At 38.9% G+C, this 23552-nt stretch overlaps 1 protein-coding gene across 1 annotated transcript in view; it reads left to right on the forward strand.

Moving 5' to 3' along the window:
* Positions 1 to 23552, forward strand: part of WDR49 (WD repeat domain 49) — a 90590-nt gene that overhangs the window by 12378 nt on the left and 54660 nt on the right. The window contains 6 exon segments of the mRNA XM_088132217.1: positions 3709 to 4152; positions 4308 to 4484; positions 6179 to 6353; positions 12737 to 12904; positions 16885 to 17033; positions 19543 to 19779. Coding sequence (XP_087988343.1) covers positions 3709 to 4152; positions 4308 to 4484; positions 6179 to 6353; positions 12737 to 12904; positions 16885 to 17033; positions 19543 to 19779 — 1350 coding nt within the window.

The following is a 23552-nucleotide window of genomic DNA, read 5'->3' on the forward strand; positions in this document are numbered from 1 at the left end:
GAGATCTTGCTTGCTTGCTCTTTTCCCCCTTCCTTGCCTGGCAGAGAGACCCTGGTGGCAGGGCAGCCAGACATGGCCCTTCTCCTCAGACCCTCCTCTTTCCCTACCTTGGGTAGCTTCCATCTCCTGGCCTCTCTTCCCTGAACAAGCCTTGCCCCCCCTCACTGTCTTTGCCCAGAAAGCTCCCTTCAGCTGTGGGAGAGTGGGCAATGCTGCTGGGTACATCAGGCTTTGAGGTGCCAAGTGCATTGCCTGGCCAATTGCATCAGCCTCTGCTGTTGTTGAGAGATTTCTGGAAGGTGTGTGAGGCTATTGCTACTGCTGTGCAGTGATCAGTGCCCTGCCAATGACTTCAATACCTACAAAGTATTCTTGTAGGCCCCAGACAATGATGTGAAGAGCTGCCTGTCATGATGAATTTGAGACCCTTGACCTAGCGTGTGAACTTGGGCACTAGCAGGATCTAGCTGCATTCTTCAAAAACAGCTCTGTGGCATTGCACAGCAAGCAACACAACTTTTGTATGTCCGTGTGTCATTACAAAAGGATGGGGGGGGGGCGGTTGGCTTGTACTGTGCTGTTGCAATGCTGCTTTGATCATTCTGATCCTGTCTTGCCCTCCCGCAGTGGCTGCTGCTGCTTATCAAAACTTGGATGAAGCTCCAGCCTTCACCACAGACCCTCCTTTTTCCAAGCAGCATCTTCAGGCATGACTCTGTTTCCATTCCCCATACATACATACATATATATTACCTCAACCACACACACACACACACACACACACACACACAAGCCTATACACTGTCCCTGATGGTGGTGATGCCGCTTGGATAAAAACTGTAAACCTAGCTTCAGGCAAAATTTAACACACGTTGATTCAGTTCAAGTTCCTGTCTACTTTTACAAAATACGCAGTACACTTAAGAGGGCAAACGGAGTGTAATTTACCTTCTAAAATATTGCTCCATTAATGTGCTAGATGGAAGACTAATTAAATCAATAGTACCGAAGTACTAGCATGATAATTAGTTAAACTTGATTTTCCTCGAAGTTCTCATGGTATTGTGCTTCAGATAGTCTCTTCTTTCCCTGTGTATAAAACTGAAGTGATTTTTTCATGTTATTGTTGTTTTCTGTTCAGTTAATTCACTGAAATGGAAGAATGGGAAGAGACTTTTTATATCTAAAACAGCATTTTTCATCTTCTTACTTCTGCCCTTGCTATCCTATTTCCATCTATGGATATGAGAATATGCAAGGAAGGATATTTTTATGTGTCTCCAGGGAAGACTGGATTGGGTGATTATTAAATAGCATAAAGAGATTTCCTCCTGAGTGATTTAAAATAATTATTCTGATAGCTTTTTATCTCAGCATATGAAATGAGTTTGAGGCCTTAGGTGTTTGTAGTATTAAACACAAGTCTTTCGTAAATAAAAGAAACTAAGCTACATAACTTATTTTGCAAAGTCAACAATTATTTATATATAGCTGCAAAGCTGAGGTTGGACTTGTTCCTAATCATTCATATGGTAAGGGGTTCTGCCCATACTAAGTAGAAAATCTACTACCAAAATCATTCCTTCTCTTGTTGGAAAAGTGGAAATACTGTATACTGAGCTCAGTGGGATTTACTTCTGAGTCAACACATACTGTATAGGATCATCTTGCAAGGATATGGTACACATGCCTTAAAAGTATTTAACCAATTCTGTTCAGCTTTTTTATTTTATTTTATTTTATTTAATATGGCTGCTCACCCCTTTTTTGCACCTTTGGGTGGCCAACAATAATTTAAAATATAATGATCAAATCCAAAACTTCAAATAAAAATTACCACCAAAGTAATGTTAATACCATGCAGCGAAGGTCCTCAAACCATTATATTCTGCAACCATATAGCTGGGTTCATCTAATATCCTGACCCGATGCCTAAGGGAACAATCAAGTTTTTAAACCTTTTTAGAGCATCGACAGGGTTGGGACCATCCACACTGTGAGGGGGATGGTACTCCATAGGTCAGGCACTGTGACAGAGAAGGCTACCTGATGACACTACTTCAAGGAAGGGACCCTTTATGTCTTTGAACTAGGTCCCAGTAAGTTCAATAGGCCATCTCATGAGTAAATGTGCATATCTAGAAAGTAAATACAATTAAATGTAATCTAATATAGTAGTTTAAATTCAGTATCTTCTTCTCCTAACTTATTTCCATTCCATATACACACTAAACTAAGTGCCCTTCAAAAGAGTACCATAAAGCTGAGCTGTGTATTTCTTGTGGGCCAAGACTCATATTTGATTTTTGAGTGCCACAGTCCTAAAATAAGCAGGGCCTGGAAAAAGAAATGGATGAAAACCATAAAATATGAAAATGAATCGAATTGCATTTATATTTAACTCAATTTTCATTTAATTAAAGATGGGTGATATGATTACTCTCCCATATGTAATAATTGGTATCTTCTGTTGCATTAAGCACTGACAGTGTTTGAAGAGGTTTTGGGTACTGTACCAAAGGATTTTGGGTGGCATGTATGGTCCCAAGACTGAGATTGTGGTCCTCTTGCTATAAGCCCACTCACCACTTGATAATCAAAATATTGGGCAATAATTTTCATGTGAGACAGGATTGATTTGAAATGTTTACAGGGTGGGGATGTACTAGGCAAATTGTTCAGCATGGGCTTCTTGTGATCATCCCTTCCTATCAGCACTGCCACAGCACATTTGCTTTTCCCCTGGGCCTCAATTTTATCACTGTCCAGAAGTAGAGACAAAGCAAATCAAAGCTGTTTGTTTGTTTGGAAAGGACAAAGAAGCAGGCATTAACAGCAAGGAGGAAGGTATATTCTATGGGTCACAAGATTGGGCAAAGGCATTTTGTTGGCTAGAGGAACCAAATGGGTGTGCTGTAATGGCATGTGGGAATGACCTTGGGAGACAGGGAGAAGAAACACAGCCAAGGGAATGGTCAGATAAAAGGCAACTTAGCCCGCAGCTGGTTAGTGGGCAGGGCAAGCAGCTCAGAAGGGACCCTTCCTAGTTTCTTGGGCTGTAAAGGGGATGGGGGGAGAAATGTACTTTTCAGACTTGCAAGATTCTGTTAATGTAACCTTACAATAAATTAGGATTAGTGCATCTGGCTGTGCTTCCTGTCTGGTTTACCTTGCAATGCTGACACACGCACATCACATTTTAAATACACAAGCCAACTGAATGGGCAATAACCATTTTTCAACACTGCCTACAGGATAGCATTTTCCACTAAACCTGAAGGTAACAGGCTAGCTTCAGAAGCACTGAAGCAGCCAAGCTGTGCACAGCCCAGCATTATATGGCCATATAAGTCTTTTAAATTTAAATAAATACCTAAACAAACACTGTTCCAATGTCTTTCTCTCATCTCCCAACATCTGTTATCAGAATGATTAGCTCATTCCACCTAACAGAAGGACCAGCTGTAGTGAATCAACAATTGCCTCTTACTTACAAGCTGTTAGTTGTGCCAACCCCTGAAACTGCCCCAGATGTGGAATAGGTTCATATATAATTTTCATATTGTTTAATGTCCCTACAAAATATGGTAGATTTCAATGAAGACTGATGATGGTAGTCCAGGAAAAGATTGCTGAGTTACTGTTAATTTAATCAATTAAAATGTAGCAAACTTTAAACCCTATTTCTTACTTTGTTCTTCTTCCAAGGCCTCAGAATCCAATGGAAACAGGGGTCTGATGACTCGAGAAGCATTTGTCAATACAATGTCTGCAACAATTAAGCAAGGCACTAAGGAAGAATATGGTGAGCTCTTTGATAAGATAGACTTGATCCGAGATGGTCTTATTGATTGGGACAAATTGACTTCCTTTGTGCTTCTTGAGCTATATGAAAGAGATGAACGAACCAAACTGTCAGTCATCCCCCAATGGAAAGATCTCCGGTTTCTTCCAACGATTCACAAAGATGTTGTTCAGAATGTAATATGTTTTAAACACCCCAGCAAATACTTGACTGTAAGCAGGAATGGATTGCTTGGCTTCTGGGGAGAAAGTTTAAAGTTACAAAAGACGCTGCAAATCACTACAGAAGCAGTGAAACCCAAAGACCTCTGGGTAACCTCTCTGGTTGCATTACCAAATGTTAACAAGGTAGGTTGATGTATTGATGGAAATGGAGCACAATTTTTGAGGAGGTGGATGATGATGATGATGATGACGACTTTTCAATGGCACAGGAATGGTGATTCTGAACCAATATTATTTTTTCGCCTTTTTCTGTCCCCACTCCTTCTCCCACCCCTTAGGTAGCTGTTGCATTTACAAACAAAGAGATCCATTTTGCAGAGTTAAATTTCAAAAAAGGGTTCTCATGTCAATACAGGCTTCAAGGCTTTGAGGGAACAGTGACATGCATGAACTACTGGTATAATCCTCATGATGGAAATGAAGCTATTCTGACAATGGGAGATGTTTGTGGACAGGCAAGTATGGCACAACATCTAGAATTATGGTGCAATAAAATCTGGTTGTAATGCTATACATTCAATGCTAACAGTTTCATTGTACAAACCAGAGAAAGTTCCCTTCAAGGATTGGTACAAGAGCAGGCTGGAAGCAAGTCTGTTTGGAAAGTGTGGAGCTGTAGCCAAACTTGGTGTGGATCTGACAGATTTGAGTAGACCTCATGATGTGGGCTATTTTGCCTTCCTAGACAAAAGATCACATTAAAACATATTTTGTAGGCAAATTTGTGTGAAGAAAAGTGAGTGGAGGAGGTTATATTTAGCTAGGAAAAGTATATGATTTACCTTCAAACATTTGAATCTATGATGAAGAAATATGTTTTTTGTTAGAGTGGGAGCCAAACAATCATTTTCACACTCCAAGAAAAGCGAGTTCGGTTAAACTTTAAGAAAACCTAAAGATGTTCAAAGGTGGTAGCTGCTTTCAAAAGAACATAGAAAGCTGCTATAATGATTAATATTTATTCATTAGATTTATACTCAGCTTTTTCTTCTGGTGAGGAATAAAGATAACAAGGTATTGTCCATAGCATTTTGTCCTTCAGTTTTTCTCAGAACAATTTTCTCCACAAAAACAATCCTATAGAATAGATTGTGTTGAGCATGAGAGACTGGCCTGAAATCACTCAGTGAGTTTCCATGGCTGCAAAAGGATTTGAACCTGGACATGTTTAGCCATAGTTCAACACTTTAACCAATATACCATAGTGGCTCTCTAGAGCTACGGTCCATCCAGTCCTACCTGGAGAACCTAGAGACTGAACTGAACAATATTTGCATGCAAACCATTTGGTCTACCAGTGAGCTATAATCCTGCCATAGTAGACTTCTTTTCCTTACAGATTTTAAGCAGAGGTTGGATGGCATTCCTTGTGGACTCCTTGCATATTTTGAAATAGTTCCCTCACAATTCTATTATTTAGGTTTTCTTCCCTTGCAGAAGTAAATGTCAACTGAGCTCAATTGTTTCTCAATGCTCCTGTTCTTGAGCCACACAAAACTGATTTGAGTTGCCCAAGGCTTTGCTTATATCATTGACTTTAACTGGGTCCTCTTCTCTTTTTCTGATATTCAGGCCCTTGTTAAAGTAGACATATTGCCCAGATACACAGATCTAAGTTATTCCCATTGTCTCTCCTAAACATTTCCCTGAACTTTCATTAACAACAACTGTAATAAGAACAAAATTTGTTGTTGTTGTTTAGTCGTTAAGTCGTGTCCGACTCTTCGTGACCCCATGAACCATATTGCGCCAGGCCTTCCTGTCCTTCACTGCCTCCCTGAGTTTGCTCAGTTTCATGCTCATTGCTTCAGTGATGCTATCTAACCATCTCATCCTCTGCCGTCCTCTTCTCCTTTTGCCTTCAATCTTTCCCAGCATCAGGGTCTTCTCCAAAGAGATCTCTCTTCGCATTAGGTGACCAAAATATCTGAGCTTGAGCTTCATTATCGATCCTTCCAATGAGCAATCAGGGTTGATTTCCTTTAAGATTGAAAGAACAAAATAGCCATATGAAATTCATATGAAATTTAAATGCCTACAAATTATGAATTTCTAACAAAGGTGAAGCATTTGTGTGATACTGCTAATCATGGGTCATTTTGAAATGTTGAGAATTGGTTAAAAAATTGAATTAATTCTTCCCTTCTAGGTTCAAGCAATTGCCTTCAACACAGCCCTGATTTCATTGTTTGAAAGACCTTCCAGTTCTCTTGAAGATGAAAATGTGACAGTGACAATTAATTGGCAGGAGCTGGTTTCTGGATATCACAAATGCTGCTACACATTAAAACACAAAATCCATGATAAAGAATGGATTAGGCAAGGTACACATTTGAGAAGTAATAAAAGAAACCTCTTTTTAATCTTGTGCACTACCTTTGGCATATATTGTGCTGTGAGACAGAATATTGAAATGATGAAATCCTGTTTTTAAATGGCAAATTTATGTGTATCTCCTAAGCCCAGTTAAATATAAGATTTAAAATGTCCTCAAGTCAAGGTCAACATACCCATCCATGCAGTTTTATGGGTGACAATACAGAAGTGGTTTGTCACTGCCTTCTCAGATGTTTTCACTTTCTAGCCTAGCTTACAGCCCTGGGAATTTCTGGCCATCTCCCATTTAAGTACCAGCTAGGCCTGATTTTGCAAAACTTATGAACCTGAACAAAGTTTGCCAGGGACTAGATTTACTTTCTAAGTAAATCTAAGCTGAGATTTACCTTCTCAGAAAATGCTACATGAAGGTCTTAAATGGAAGGCTATAAGAGAACTCCCAAAAACTAAGGACAAATAGACATTTCAGCCTTATCTGGATAAAGAGGTGTTGGCCCTTCACTTAAACCCTTTGGGACATTGGTCTCCACAAGGGGAGGTCAAAATAGGCAAGATGACAGAGATGGAATTGTCTTTTGTATGGTGCTTTTGAGGGTGGAAGAAAGGTGCTTGATCTGGGGAGAGGGGGGAAATCTTAACAAATGTTTTCTCTGATTTGGAGTGCTGTGATAGATGTGTTTCCCATTAGCGTTTAATTTTTTTTGCCCTGATTATAAATTATTAGTTGCCCACCACATCCTTCAAAATTTCAAGTCAAAAGTAGAAATAAGTTAGAGAACAGATGATTTCCAACTGATGGTTTCCAGAATGAAGGATTCATTAAAATACCCTGCACCCCCAAACCTGACCTCTTTCTTTCAGTAGTTTTATATTCTTTTTAACTCCAGCATTTGCTCACTTTTAAACCAAAGCTTGAAGATGATACCAATGATTTCTGAAAGGCTTCATATTATGAAGTGGCTCTTTCAATTCTAAAATGAAAAAGCATTTTCCATAAATGACATAAATTATTCAGATCTGAATAATTAATAAATTTCTCACTGACAGAGAGTTATCACTCCTTTTCTGCCATAAAAATGTCCCCATTAATATAAAATTTCAAGCTTTCATTTCAACATTAAGTTGTCAGGTTGCAACCTGGAGATATCTGTTGGATCTTTTAAATCTCATAGTACAGTTTAAGAAAAGACAACCGCAGCATCTTCCTCTTGTTCTGCTCTGTCCTATTATTCATTCCCGTACCTGCTGCTATTGGCATACTTGGATTCTCATTCCAGGAATTAAAATAGGCAAGGAATTGGGACTGAGTGAAGAAACTCACTACAACCACCTTGATTCATGTGGCATCAGATACTTCAGTGGAGGATCTCCAGGTTGCAATCTAACAAGTCACTCTCTCTCAGCCTAACTCACCTCATAGGGTTGTTGTTGTGGGGAAAATAGAAGGAGGAAGGAGTATTAGTTATGTTCGCCACCTTGAGTTACTTATAAAAATAATAAAGGGATAAACAAATCTAAAAAACCCCTTTTTCTACCCTCAAATATTTTAAAGGAACAATAGTGGAGATTTCATTTGCATTCTGAGGATTGTAGTCCCATCACAATGCGAAAATGCTAGTCCTGGAAACTATCCCTATTGAAAAAATGCCCATCTATCTGGACTAGCCCAAGATATTTAACTACCTAAGGAACAAGACAAGACTGTCTCCTATTCCATTTCATCTACTGGAGAAAGCTGGGCATTCAATTTCATTGTCGGTGATAGGGCACTATCCTCTACTGCATTTGGGGTAGGGGAAAAATTGACATTGTGCCATATGTTGGTCTCTAAGAGAAAATGATGGTTTGGGGGCTTAGAAGAACCAGATGACATCCCTCTCTCTTAGGTTGAGAGAGAGTAACTTCTAGATTGCAACCTGGAGATCTTCCATTGAAGTATCTGATGCCATATAAATCAAGGTGGTTGTAGTGGGGGTTTTCACTCAGTCCCAAGCTTCTGATTCCTGAGTGGATTCTTCAGTCTGCCTAATGGCAAAATTGCCCTAGCATTTCTGAGAAAGGCATCAGCTGTTGGGCAACATAATTTTCTGTTCAACTGTGCCTGGGAAATGGAGTTACTACTGCCATACAAGCCAAAGTTCATAATGGTTTCTCTTCCTGAAGTAAGGATGCACTCTATACTGTACATTGCAATCTATTTTGGACAAACTCTAGAACATGAAATTTTGAAAAAAAGAAACAAATGTCATAGAATCGTTGAGTTATGTCTTGCATATTGCCTTGAAAGTACAAAGTCAGAAAAGTTCTTTTTGAAAAAGTTCGTTTGAAAAAAAAGTTATTTCAAAGTTATTTTGAAAAAAAGTTATTTTTGAAAAAGTTACTTCGAAAGTACAGAATCAGAAAAGTCTTGGTAAAAATGAAAGACAAATTTCTTCTGTATCCCAATTCAAACCTAAATTAGATGTGAAAAGTTTAATCATGGGATTTTTTTTTCCTGATATTTACTTGTTTACAAAATAAACAGGTAAAGGTACAGGTAGAGGTTGGATTTTTTAAAAAAAGTAAACAACAGCACATGGCTTAAATTAGATGTGGATGAAATATTTTCATCAATGGTGGTTCTTAGGCCCATGAGTGTTATGCCCCTAAAGACTATGGTCATGGAGAGATCCAGATTTGAACAAATTGTGCTCCAAATGGATTAATCCCACCTTGGTGATTGTTATCCTTTCTGTTGAAGTTTAATCTATTTCATTCTTCATTTATGCTCTTTATTATTTTAGAAATAGCTCATGCATGATGTAAAGGAAAACTAATAAAATTACACGTTGAATCAGCTAGCACCGTGACCCTGGAGTGGAGGCAGATAATGGTAACCAGGCCACTGTCCTTCTTTAGAGTGTGAATGGAATGGTGTGAAAGGAGGAAATATGCAGATACAATAAACACTATGGTTTACAGAACATGATGATGGCATCTAAAGGATAGAATCCTTATAGTGTGAAGGGATGCGGGGACACCATAACAAGGTCATCCCCAATCTCTTCACAAAGACATTCAGTGTAAGGCTTATCTTGTGATTTACAATATTTTCTTAGCTTTCTTAGGTAGCGTAACAACCCAGCTGCATATAATCTGTAACCTGGATTTGTTTGGGGCTCTTCTGCAGTTCTTTGGTGGGGAGTCCAGTGATCACTGTAGTTTGCATGTGCCAATATACTTTGTTGCATCTATCTCCAATTGCTTCGGCCCCTCACTGAAAGGGGGCATTTTCCCCACAACAGCATGGGATAGTTAGCGGGATTGGAAGGACAAGAGCAGAGGCCTGTACCCTTTTTCCTCTATGCTTCATAACCTGTTTCGAGATACTTGCAAGGGTTGGGGGGGGGTTAATGATTCTTTAAAAATAACTTATTTTATATGCTAGCCATTACATATAAGAGGTCTCCATTGCTGGAGGTTTCCATGTAGAGGGTAGCTATTCCTCTGTTATGAATTATCTAGTTCTGTATTTCCTCAGCCCAAACTAGTTAAATTAATAGCCTACATGTCTATTTCCAATTCTGATTTTATCATTCTCTAAGAAAATACCTTCTGCTGTTTAATTTCTTCATCTTTTCTTCAGGCAGCAGAGCATTTTAATTTGCCATGCATGCTTTTGATGCAAAAATTGCTCCGACATCACCTTTCCCAGTCAGGCATCTTCCAAGGAAGTTGATTTACAGCTTAATTTAGTCAGCAACAAGTAGAATTGTAAAGATTAGTTGGCTCATAACATATATTTTATTCTCATAAAAGTCTCTAAGGCCTGCTGTACTGCTAAAGTATGCCTTTAATTTTTTTTTTTAAGAAATTCTATTTCACCACAAAAACTGCAAAGCAAACATTTCAGAAGCATATAACAAATCTATTTTCCAAATACTTAGCCTTCTGATAGCAAATGTGTTTATTTTAATGTTTCATTCTTGCAGAGACATAACTGCTTTGAATTTCAGATTTTTATTTGGGTCCTTTCTTACCCACTAGGTTTTTAAGGTATGCTCTTAAATTGTTTGCACATGAGCACATAAAAAGGCAATCTATGAACATGCCACCCATACATTTTTCAGGTTGCTGAAATTCATGAGGGCTCCCTGAAACAAATGCTTACTTGTTAGAGATTCCAGGGTGAGCTACGCTGACTTATATCCTGGCAGAGATTCAAAACATCTGTCAAAAATGGGGGGGGGGAATCTAGTTCTGATATGGGAAAATGGTGAAGCCACATATGTGAATGCTTGGGGAATAAAGGAACAATTAGAACATCTGGTTTCTCCCCCCCCTTTTTTTTTTTTAAATTTCAGAGGAAAAATGACAAATGTTGGGGAAAAACATTTGTGGAACACTTTTTAAATCACAAAACTCCAAGGGATATTCAAGAGGTATGGAAAATTTATTTCATACTGAGTCAACCTGATCAGTAATCTGACCCTCCTCAGTTTATCAGGAAATTTTTGCACTTTTCATTCACCATCAGGCTAATTTATAAGCAAAGTTAGTTTAGGATGTGTGTTCATGAAGATCTGATTTGGCTGCTCCTGACATATCTTTCATTGACCTAAGTGGGGACAGAAGCTGGATTCAGCACAGGATGCTTAAAAACTGATCTGACCTGCCCTTTCGTAGGTCTGCTACAAAGTATTTTTAAAATCTGACTTAACATTAGAATGTTAAAAGCCTGATCAATTATGCATAGAATGGGTCCTGTGAGAGGCACAGATGGCCTGAGACCAGACAGGTCCATTACAATAACAGCGCATGGATATCAGCCACCTCTCTCACTGAGAGGTGATCAACTCTTAGACTAGTAGGATTCCCCGGTGTGAAAAGGAAATGCAAGTTTTGTTCGTGGGGAGAGAGAGATGAATAGATGGCTGGCTAGCTACTATACATGTGTGTGTGTGTGTATGTGCCTGTAATTGGCCATTGCTGCTTTTCTGCTCTAGTAACAACTTTTCTAGTATATGCAATAACACTAATTTATCAAAGAGCAGGGTTCTTGCATCTCCGCTTTGTAGCCTTCATGTTCAAGTAATAGCCAGGGTGAAGCCAGTCACAAACCTTCACTACGTCACACCAGGTGGCAGCACCTAGCTGATTTTTGTTGATCTTGCCAGTTAAGCAGGGCTGTTGACCTGACTGGGAAATTAAAAATAAAAAAATAAAAACCCAAAAGTAAGCAGTGGCAAACCACTTTCATAATGGCAAGAAAACTGCATGAATGCAATCTCCAGGAATCAAGCTCCATAAGAACGTCTTTACCTTACCATTCTCAAAAAAGTTATCCCTAGGTTTCTGGAAGGGCTCACAGCTCTGAAAATAATTAACCAATTTGGACCTACTAAGTCTTCATCTCATTAGAAAATAAACAGAAGGAGAAAAAAGGATGGAGAGAATAGCCCCTGAAGTCTCATTCAAGAAGGTGACATAATGTTCTCCACTAGTGCTGAACTTCAGTTTTTTATGGCTAAATAGATTTTCCAAATCTGATAAAAAGCAATAGTAACCATGTTGTTTGTGAGGAAAGAATCCAAAAGTGACAGACACAGTTAGGTCATCTGAAGTGGTATAAAATCACTGCCTTTCAAGCAGTGAGTAATTTTTGAGGATAGCATCCACCCACCTTTGTTAATTTCATGTTATTTACAAGGATTCAGCACAACTACATCAGTAACTCATTTTCTAAACTGTTTTCTTGATTTTATCTCTTTGGCTATAGTACTGCATACTTGGAAAAATAATTGGATGTTTTTCTGAATTTTGCAATTCAATTTTTAACTCAGACCAAAATGTGCTTTAAAATGCACATTTTAAAATAAAATGTGTTTAGAAATATGTGCATTGCATTTATAATGTTGCATTTACATATTTTCTGACAGAGTTGTGTATAAGTGAGCTGCCATGGAAATTGAAATTGTGTTTGTGTATAGACACACACACATGGATAAACACATATGCACACATATACCTATAGCATGCATGCACGCACACACACACGCACACACATGCATAAACACACATGCAAACTTATACCCACAGCATATATATACACACACGCACATGCACACACACACACATATCTCAATTTAAATATATCATGCATACAAGGTTTTACAAAATATACAAGGTTTCATTAATATGGAAATGAGATGGGATGGATTTATGAAAGAACTCATCTTAAAGTTATGCTGATTAAAAATGTCCTGATTTACTCAGCATTCAATATTATATAAACTAGTAATAGCAGACCCATCACAACTGACTCAACCCAAGATAAGAACTGTTGCTTCATGCAGAACTTCATTCAAATGTCATTTCTGTCTCATTTCAGTTCTGTACAGCTCATCTTTAGATGCATTCTTGTCTGTGACAACCAGCAGCACCAAGACATTGGTGCTAGCCTGGAGAGAAAAATTAAGTCCTTGCCTAACAATGACAGCTTTCCATATTGACCAGGGAGTCAATGCATTTGACTTTCATTCCAGGCTTAACTTGATAGGTATGTATGTTCCACATGATTTCTCTATCCTTATAAAATGTAATGGGTCAATTAAAAGTCTAAGGGAAAGAGCAGGAAAGGCTGAAGTATAGGACCCTGTAACCAAAAAGGGTTCAGATAAAAATTCAGAACATGACAGTAAATAGAGAAGTCCAGATATCGTCTGGTTAGGATCTACACTGACGTGAGCTTGTTGGGTCCCATTGAGGCTGACCTTGGTTGCCTGGGCTCCTTCTCCTTAAAAAAAAAAAAAAAAGATTTTATAGGGAAAGATTGGTCCATTGAGCACATAAATAGTTAAAGATGGTGCCACTGAGAAAAATTCTCCTGTGTTTTTTCCTATCAGCTATCATTCTGTTTCATGAACAAGAATTTGCTTTTGAAACTTATTTCAAAGGAGAAAAGTATTCCAGTGAAATTCTCTTGGGTGGAATGTGAGGTTCTGGCACTCATTTAGCTATGAGATAGATGGGGATACACAGTATGAGGATATCCAGTCTTTCACTATGCAGTTATGACTCTGATGATCTATTTTCTTCCTGGCTGTCCTTGCTTCAGTTGAATCCCAAGGGAAGACATTCTCAGGTCTCTCTTCCATTGGACTTTTTCAAATTAGGAAATGTGAATAGCAAAAAGCAATGGAAATGTGGAACAGAAAACAACACAAGCAACCTTCAGGCATCCAGTAAGCTCAAAACACCAGCAAGGGAACCTCTGTAGAAATTCTCAACTATTATGAGTTTATTATCTCTCAAGAATAATATAGGAAATCTTTTGGTAGACAGTGGTGTCTGCAGAAGGAATCAGAATCTGCAAGATGGCAGACATGGTGTCATGATTTAAGGCCCACTTATTTTGCATGTGCTTCGACATTGCATGCATGTACAAAAGACAAGGGCTTGGATTGTGATCGTTGGATTGCAACATCTTAAAGATTTTGACCACCATGACTACCACCCTGCTGGTAAAGGGAGAAAATCTCTGTAAAGCTACAAGGCAGGTGTTGACACTGTGCTAATTCCAAATGTTAATTGTATTTTTAAAAACATGTAAAATAAATGTTTAAAATTTAACATTCATTTCCACAACAAAAGTGTGCTCGTTCCCAAGTAAGACAAAGTTGCCTAAAACTCCTGTGCCTCCCTGAAGTCTCTAACCCACAAAAAGTCCTGACTAATGGCAGCAATAATATTTGTGTTTATCATAGGGAAAGAAGTGTAAAATGAAGGAGTCATTTTCTGGGCTGGATTCCACCCAGAAAGGTGCAATAAATCTCCATGAAGTTGTAAAACATGGCATTTACTAAGTGGTGGTTGTATCTTAGAACTCAAGACTTATATATCTCTGGCCTTTTGTATGACAAATGCAAAAAAGAAAAAGAAAAAAATCATAGAGAAATATAACCAAGATGCGTTCCCTGAGGAACTTTGCAAGCCAAGCTTCTGTGAGAACTTTGAGAATTCTGTCTTCTTAATCTCTTCACAAAATGGCAGTACTTCCTGGAAAAACAATGATGCAACTCTATAAGGCTTCTTGTACAGATTGCCTATGCTGCTATGTCCCACTACCACTTCTGTAGTCCATGAATGCTAGGGTATAGCTTTTCAGTTTTTGCTTCATCAGTCAGATTTTTTTTTTTTTTAAGAAATATATTGAAAGGCTGATTTGCTGATGGAAGGTATTTTAAGCTTGGCACTTTAAAAAGTGCATATGGAATTCAGCTCTGGGTACAAAGCAGTGCTGGTAGGTAAAAGGGAAGAAAGGGAGCCTGACACGAACTGGATTGATGGGAAAACCAGCCAAGAAAATACCGCACAGAGGTAGCAAGGGGCTGGGCAGTGTGAACAAGAGGCTAACTAGCATAACACATATTCTGATCAAGTCATAATGGACAGAAAAGCTAGAAGGAAAAGGAGACTGAAATGCTAGAACAATCGAATTGTAGGATAAAGTAGAGTTCAGACCCATGTGTGAAAAGACATGTGCAAGGTAATGATATTGGTAGAGACCCTTGCTGCTAATTGAAATATTCGACTATTGCCCATGTTTCCTCTTTATAAAAGTGATTCAGGTAAGAAAGGTAGATATATGCTATATTATTTCAGGTTTGAACTGGTTTAATGAGTATAAATATTTCAAATGGTAGTATGTCATGAATGGGGGAAAAATTGGCTAGAGAAACCAAGCCTTTCTGGAAAAGCTGCAATTCCCTGGTGGAGAAGAAATAATTGTTGAACCAGTTTAATTTGGTGGTATAGTGTATTTGTCTCTAAAAGGAAGAAAGCTATTTGGCAAGTATTTCTCAGCTGCCAGACTACTTGCTCTGGAGCTTTGCCAGTGGCATATGGATGGATAATTCAAGGTTGATTTATTTTCTAAAAATCTGGTCATAAATTTTATTGCCATAGTTTAGCATCTTATTAAGATGATATATGCCAGGGGACCAATATGTATATGATGGTCAATAGTCTTTCCTCTGTTTAGAGATTGCATCTATTCCCAGACTCATTCTGAAAGGAGGAAGGGGATCCTGATAGCCTGCATAGGGTGAAAGATGTTTTCTTTCTGTTGTAAGAGAAGGCAAGGTGCGCATGAAAAAAAGTGAGGGGTGTGTATGTTGTGGCAGGTTCTCATTTGAGAACCTATGGGCTAGGAGGGAAGACTAGGTGGGCCTTATAAAGCCTACGCTTGAAGGATTCTCAAGATGCTTTGGGAGGTTTTCTTTTGTGTGTGTGTGTTTGTGTGTGTGCCTTTGAATCAGGTTTTCACTCCTGGCAACTGCCTGGACAGGTTCCTGGAGTTTTCTTGGCAAGGCTTTTCAGAAGAAATTTGCCCTTGCCTTCTTCTTCCTAGGGCTAAAAGAGAGTGACTGGCCCAAGGTCATCCAGTTGGCTTCATGCCTAAGGTAGGATTAGAATTCAGTTTCCTGCTTTCTAGCCTAATGCCTTAACCGCTACACCAAACTGGCTCTCTCCTTTTGGAATTACCTCTTCTTTATATTTTTTTTTAACTCAAATGGAAATGTGGTAGCACAAAAGTAAAGTACAGTAAACCAAAGTAAATTTGTTTTGCAAATCTTAGGGGTTTGATTCCTGTTTCTTTGCATGGAAGATGCTCTTTGGCTACATAAGCAATGACTGTTATGTTGGACTGTCATAAAACAGAGGCAGAGATATATGTGATAGTTATCATTATAATTTGTTTTTTCAACCCTGTAACAGAAATAATTGTTGCTTCCTCTCCCCCAGTTTTTAAGAGGTAACCTCATTGACTGAATCTAAAAGATTGCATAGAGTAGCCTACAAGGTGTAGTGTACTCACTATTTCCTTCTCTGAATCACATAGGTTCTAAATCAAAGGAAGCAGGTTATTAATGTCACAAAGAGATAAAAGGCAGCCTTTCCCAGCCTGGTGTCCTTGATATAGAGTGCCAGGCTGGGAAAATTATTAGAATTACAGTGTTACTATTTTTTAAACAACATGGCCAAAGGCACAGTGGCTGGAAATTCTGTGAATTGCTGCTCAAACACATCTGGACTTGGCTGGTTGGATAAGGCTGGTCTAAGTTGAACAAACCTAGAAATTGGAATGGAATTCATTCTTTTTTGTAGTTATAGAGCTCTATCTATCAGATCTGATTCAATTTGGACAATTGCATTGATTTGAATCAACAAATTGATTTGATTTAGATTTCCAAATCAAACTGTCAAATTGAATTGAGCTGAGTCATATAATCAGTTAGGAAAAATGATATTGCATGCATTACCAAGGGTTGAATCACTGAATCTATTCAGAGGCATCAATTCAACATTTGAATCAATTTGGCAATTCAGGTAAGAAAATTGATTCAATTTGGAGATTTGATCAAATCACAATTCACTTGGATTTCTGAATCAGATATTTCTACACTGATAATATACATTAGTCACACCTTGGAACAGTTTTGTAAAACTGTATTTCAACTTTATGATTCTGAACAGCGACTGCAGGAATTAATTGCTCCGTCTGCCTTTGGAATCCTTATGTCACATCAAAACCTGCTGGAATCCTGACAGGTCATTCAGACAGTGTAATAGCTGTCCAGTTCATTACTGAGCACAAACTGCTCTTCAGCTTTGCCAAGGATAAGGTGAGTGTTGAAAGAACCTGCCAAACATAGCTCATTACGCTATACAAGACTCCAGTATAGGAAACTAAATTCACTGTGCCACTTGGTAACATTAACACTAGACTTGTTTAGAAGCAGTTTGAGGATCCACCTGGATTCATGGCTCAAAGAGCAGGTGGCAACCATGGCTAGGAGGCCCTTTGCACAGCTACATGTTGTGCACCAATTACACTTATTCCTGGACCAGGAGGCCCTGCTCATGGTCACTCACACCCTGATTGGGAGAATTGGCTACAGGAATGTGCTGTTCATGGGGTTTTCTTTGAAGTGCATCCAGAAGCTTCAGCTGGTGCAAAATGCAGCAGCAAGGTCAGTTATGGGCATCATTCATTCAGCGCATGTGACACCTCTGCCCTGCAAGCTGCATTGTTTGCCAGTATGCTTCTGGGTTCACTTCAAGGTGCTGGTACTGGGCCATAAAGCCCTTCATGGCATGGGGCTGAGTTACTTGCAGGACTGTCTCTGCCCACTTGAATCTACCCATCCCGTCACATCCAGCAGGAGACATATGCTCTGGGTCCTGTTCATGAGGGAGTGCCATCTGGCCGTAAGAGAGTCTTGCCTGTTGTGGTGCCCACCCTCTGGAACATTATTCCCCCAGAAATTAGACTTGCCCTGACCTACTGGCTTTTCATAAGGCCTTAAAAACCTGGCTTTGTTGCCAACCTTGAGTCCTGAGTTGTGCAGTTGAGCCTGTATATTGGTTATGCTGGTTTTATCTTGGCTCCTATATTTGTTATTTATTGTTTTGAAAATTGAATAAATTAAATGAATGAATGAACAAATGAATAAACTTAAGCATAGTCATAGAAAAAGCATCCCTCTGTAGTTCTTCTGCAACTGGAGTAAAAAGGAGAACTTTCTTCATGTGGGAAGACAGAACCCTTTAGGTATCCATATCTAAACTGTGCCTGGCAAAGGATTTGATACCAGGCACAAATGTGGCAGCCATGTTGAACCAGAGGGTTACTTCCTTCTAAGTGATTTCCTAGACTCCCTTCTTGTGGGCATCTATTGGATTTCTAGAGGGTTAAATCACTTATAGTGTCACATGAAGACTCTAGAGCAGTGTTTCTTAACCTTGGCAACTTTCAGGTGTATGGACTCCAACTTCCAGAATTCCCCAGCCACCCAGTCTGGCTGGGGATTCTGTGAGTTGGAGTCCACACATCTGAAAGCTGCCAAGGTTAAGAAACACTGCTCTAGATAAAAGTAACACATTTTCAGTGGGTCAAAGCTAAACTGCACCTTCCCCCAAAAAAGTATCTCTATACTGGGAAAAATGTATGTTAATTCACTGAAAGATAAACTGCCCTAGGAACAAGCTAAAGTTGGCACTCTAAGCTAAATTCTTCATTATTAATGTGTCTCATGAAGACATGAGATTGGAACCTGGATCTAGAGAATACAGAATGTGCTCTGATTGAAACACTGAAGAAAATTTTATTAAGCTATTAAGTTTCATTAAATATCTTAATAGTTGGCTAACACTGTCTTCCCTTTGCTGCTCAGCCATTATTTTACAAGCAATCTTGTGTTGTTTTTGGCATTAGCATAAATCTGTTTCACTTTGATGGATGAATGGGCATCAGCAATGGTAGCTATTTACATACAAAGCCTTCTGCTCTGCTTAAGCAATCTCTTACTGATGCCAGCAGTCCAAATTAAACATCACAATCCTGTGTAGGACAAATGGCAGAATAAAAGAAGATGAAAAGGCTTCCTTTCCAAAAAGGCTTGATCTGACAGCTCAGAAAAGAAAATGACAATGACGAAGAGCCTAACATTGGCTTGTGCTTCACATGGAATAAAAACTACACCAAGAGTTTCTTAGAGTCGGAGAGCTGGAAGAAACCATTTATAAGTCCAATCCCATTTTCAGGTTCCCCATTCTCTGCTAGCACTGTCTAGTATATTCTGGAGACATCCAAATCTCATTGGGCCAAAATAAGAAAGACAAGGACAGATTTTAATGATGGCTGGGTGAAGATGCTATAAATGACTGTTGGAAAACAAATTCAGGGTAGGAATCCACATCAAAGCATCCCCAAGAGATGTCCAGCCCAACAGAAATATTGAAGGGGAACTTCCTATCATTCAACCAGAATCTGTAACTTAAGATCTTAATTCTGCATCCTGTACTCTTGAACAATAGAAGGTCATGGCCCTTCTTCAGGAACTTGAGGAATTGTATTACATCTTTCTCAACCTTTCTTCTTAAGACTAAACACATCCAGTTTCCCTAAGCTATCCTTATAGATTTTGGGCCTGAGTATGCAATATTTTTGGCCTGAAATGCCTTGTTTTGCCTTTGTGTGCTGCCATTGAAGCATGCACTGAGGTCATGAATAATCAAAGTATTTGGGTCTAACATTTTTGGCCTGTTTTTTTGATGAGAAGTTGAGAAGACATTGGATTTTTTAAAAAATTAGTTTTACTTCTAATTGATCCCCCCCCCTTCTCTGCACAGATATTAAGGCTTTGGGACATTCAGCATCAGCTTTGTGTACAGAGGATTGCCGGATCCTTCCCTAAAAGCATGGACTTCTACTCCATGCTTTATTTTGATGAATCCCAAGGTCTCCTATTCATCTCACTGAACAACCAACTGATGGTACTGGAAATGGAGCAAGATTTAGGGAAAAGGAGAGTGGCAAGTCACAAGAAAGCTGTGACTTGCCTCCTTTACAATTCAGTGCTCAAACAGGTAAGATACAAAAGAAAAGGAAACTTTTTGTAATTGTCTGAGAAGCTTTTTGAAATTCATATTCACCCTTTTCTGGATGTATTTTTTCAGCAAGTAAAAATTGAAACACCAGAGGCATTTGGAAAGGAATTTCCTCTGTGCTCTGATGCAATAATTGTATTTCACTGGCTTTCCTTTAAGACACCGGCATTTTGCCCTCTCTAGAATTTTATTTCAGTACTGGACACCACCCAGTTTTTGATAGCTTAATTAACACTGTGCTGAAGTCTGGCTTGCATTTTGTCAAAAGCTTTCTTCTCTTCTCCTTTTGTGCTCTGCTTTTCTGCGCTATACTCAGGATGTGCAAGAATTTCTTTTTAATTTCTGCTGGTGGCATTTTTGAACTGACTTTATTCATAGAAAGGGTGAAAGATGTTAATAGTAATACCACTGTTTTCTGTTATGCGTTTGTCCATGACTCGGAACTTCCATGACTGCTTCCCCTTTCCCGTCTGAAAGGGTTGCGTGAGAGGGGTTCTGCCGTGTTCTTCTGTTTGGCTATAACTGAAGTCCAGGAAGTCAGGGAGTATGCAGATGGTTGAAGAGATGTTTCTTCAGTGAAAGGCAGGATGTTTATACATGCTCTTGGCACAGTATCATTAAATAAGTTTGAGAACTCTACTCTTCACCTAGGAACATGACATTCTGTCTTCTTCTCAACAGCAAATTCTCTTTCATCAAATTGAGTGAAAACTGTAAGCAAACTGATTATGGACCTTAATGATGGTTCTGCTTAGTTTAATTCAGTTCAAACATCTTCTACAGGGTCAACTGATAACAGAAGTAGAATCTAATTATCTTTCTTAACACACACACACACACATACACACACACACATACATATTACACACATATACGTAGGAGAGCCAGTTCGTAGGAGAGCCAGTTCGGTCTAGTGGATAAGGCTCCAGGCTAGAAAGCAGGAGACTGTGAGTTCTTGTCCCACCTTAGGCATGAAAGCCAGCTTTGGGCCAGTCACCCTCTCTTAGCCCCCTATGTCAGGCTCGGGCAACAAGCCAGTTGGTCAATTCCTTTTGCAACCAATGGATAAACATTTGGTTGACCTGAAAAAAGTAGACTTTGCACATGTAAGGAAAAATGCTAGGAAGATGTGTGTGTGTGTGTGTGTGTGTGAGAGAGAGAGAGAGAGAGAGTAAGTAAATAATATTATGTTGATAGGTTCTGTTCACAGTTTTGGATAAATGCATGGATTTGGGTACAAAGTTGGCAAAAAGAATCAGTGGGCAAAGTTTCTGCACTTCTCCTCTATGTATTATTTTCCTTGATCCATACATATGAATACACTGTATGTGCAGTTTTGTTTTGTTTTTTTAAGAACAAGAACTAATACGTCCTTCAATGAAATCTGCATGATTATCCTAACTGGAATACCTTGTATAGTTGTGGTTGTTACTCCAAAAGGATTGTAGGTTAGAAAAATGCAGAAAAAGATAACTAAAATAATCAGGGGAACTGGAGGAACAAATATATAAAGGAAAGTTATAATATTTGAGACTCTTTAATTAAAAAAAAGATGAATAAATGGGAGTAATAGATTAAAATAAGAGCCAGTTTGGTGTAGTGGTTAAGGTACTGGGTTAGAAACTGGGAGACCATGGGTTCTAGTCCCACCTTAGAAACAAAGCCAGCTGGATGACCTTGGGCTAGTCATACCCTCTCAGCCCTAGGAAGCAGGCAATGACAAACCACCTCCAAAATCTTGCCAAGAAAACTGCAAGGAGTAGTCCAGGCAGTCACCAGAAGTCAACAACGACTCAAAGGCTCAATCAATCAATCAATCAATCAATTAATCAATATTAAAATGATTGCTGGTTTAGACAAAGTGGGCTGAGAATTTTTTCTGTACCATCTAATAAAAACATATTAGTGGGAAATATAAGACAGATACAGTAAAGTACTTCTTATATAGTATACTTTTAAACTATTTTGCTTTCTCAGGAGATATTGATTGCCATTAACCTGGATGGCTTCAAGGGGGAGTTATATTGAGGGAGAACTATCATCAGTGGCTACCAGTTGTGACAGGTTTATGAAGCAAGTCTCTAAATACTAGTCACTGGGGATCTACAGAAAGAGAGAGCTTCTGCCTTCATGTCCTGCTTGTGGATTTCTGAGAAGCAATCTGTTTAGCTACTGCGAGAAGGAGGACATTGGACTAGATGCTGGTTTTGATCTAATCCGGTTGGGCCCTTCTTATGTTCTTGTGAAAATGTGTGACAGAGGACAACTATTCCTTTGGGGACCGCAATCAAAATAATCCCTACATCTGTGCATTAATGGGTAAAAAGGATTACAGACATGAGTGCTCCATGTGATCAGAATGAAGGCTTCCTAAACATTGCATGTAGCCCAATTGAACAGGAATGGTCACTGTTATGCAGACATTCTTCTCAATGGGTGTAGGGGTTAGAGGATATTGGGCACATAAAACCTTCCCCCCTGCACAATTGTTTATGTGGAGAATACAGGGAAAGACTTATTACAACCTTACTTTGAACAGATCCAGTTTTACCCATCCCATAATCAGTTGATGTGGAACAACTGTTTTCTCTCCTAACAAAAGGGCTATAGTTGTCAGCTCCACACTGGTCCTCAGCAAATAGAGAGAAGCCTAAGAGCTGGGGCTGATAAGAATAATATTTATTTGCCTGTTGTAAATGAACTTGCTTTTGAAATATTCTTATGAAATCACCTTATGGCACATGTCAGCTGTAAAATGTGCAAGCAGTATGCTTAGCTGAGATCCGTGTTTTGCCTTGCACAGTTTTTCCGACAGAAATTCATTGTATAATGGCCATGGATCTTTATAACTTCATATCAGTTATATCTTTCATAATAAGAGAAATCAGTTAAATGCACAGCCACTTGGTATGCAATTTGGATGTCCGTTGTCTTTGTAGCACTGCAGCTCTTGTGAGCAGAGATCTACCTGCTTCTCAACTGAGATTCAGCAATCACAACCATCATAGTAGACAATGCAATGCAATTAATCTCTTGGCAGATTGCCATTATTTTCCCTCCCCCTTTTCTTTTTGAAACAACGTGGTTGACTTTTGTTCAGGTTTTAAAACAAAACAGAAATCCTGGGGAGAGGAAGAGGAAATTAATTGCTATCCTAAGTGCTGTCACTGTTGTGACAGGAGTGAGTAATCTGGGGCCCAGGAACATATGAGTTCCTGAGCCTCTTATTTTTGCTCCCCTGAATACACTTCAACTGCAGGCCAAAATTTGATGGCACAATTGCCAAAATTGGTGACATTGTTTCTGTCATTTGAAGGAGAGAACTGTAAGAAAATTATAGGATAAGTGCTAAAAGAACATTAGCACCATTTTTTCCTAAAAAAGAATTAAGCCTGTGAGCTTAAAGAAAGCTTAGAAATATCCAGCCCCACCCATATGTATGATACTTTTCCAGCCACTGCAGCATTTTCCCTCCCAAATTTTAAAGTATATCCCTTGGCTACCTCTGTCCTTCATTTTATATTTATCATGAACTTTGGCTACAGTCAAATGCATAGGGGATTGAGAATAAGTTGCAAGAACTTAAGAAGGATGTACTTCTGAGTTAACTGGACATGTAACCTGGCTGTAGACCCCATTTTCTGAAACTGTTTTGTATTAAAAATCAATGTCTGTAATTCTTAACATTTTAAAGGCTTATACAATCCATAAGAGAATGGTATTTCCCTGAAAACGTCTATTAATCACAATAT

The sequence above is a fragment of the Python bivittatus genome, unplaced genomic scaffold (genome assembly GCF_059951505.1).
Source record: "Python bivittatus isolate LINGU-HERP-01145 unplaced genomic scaffold, Pbiv_v1 ctg000980_np1212, whole genome shotgun sequence".
NCBI classification, from domain to species: Eukaryota; Metazoa; Chordata; class Lepidosauria; order Squamata; family Pythonidae; genus Python; species Python bivittatus.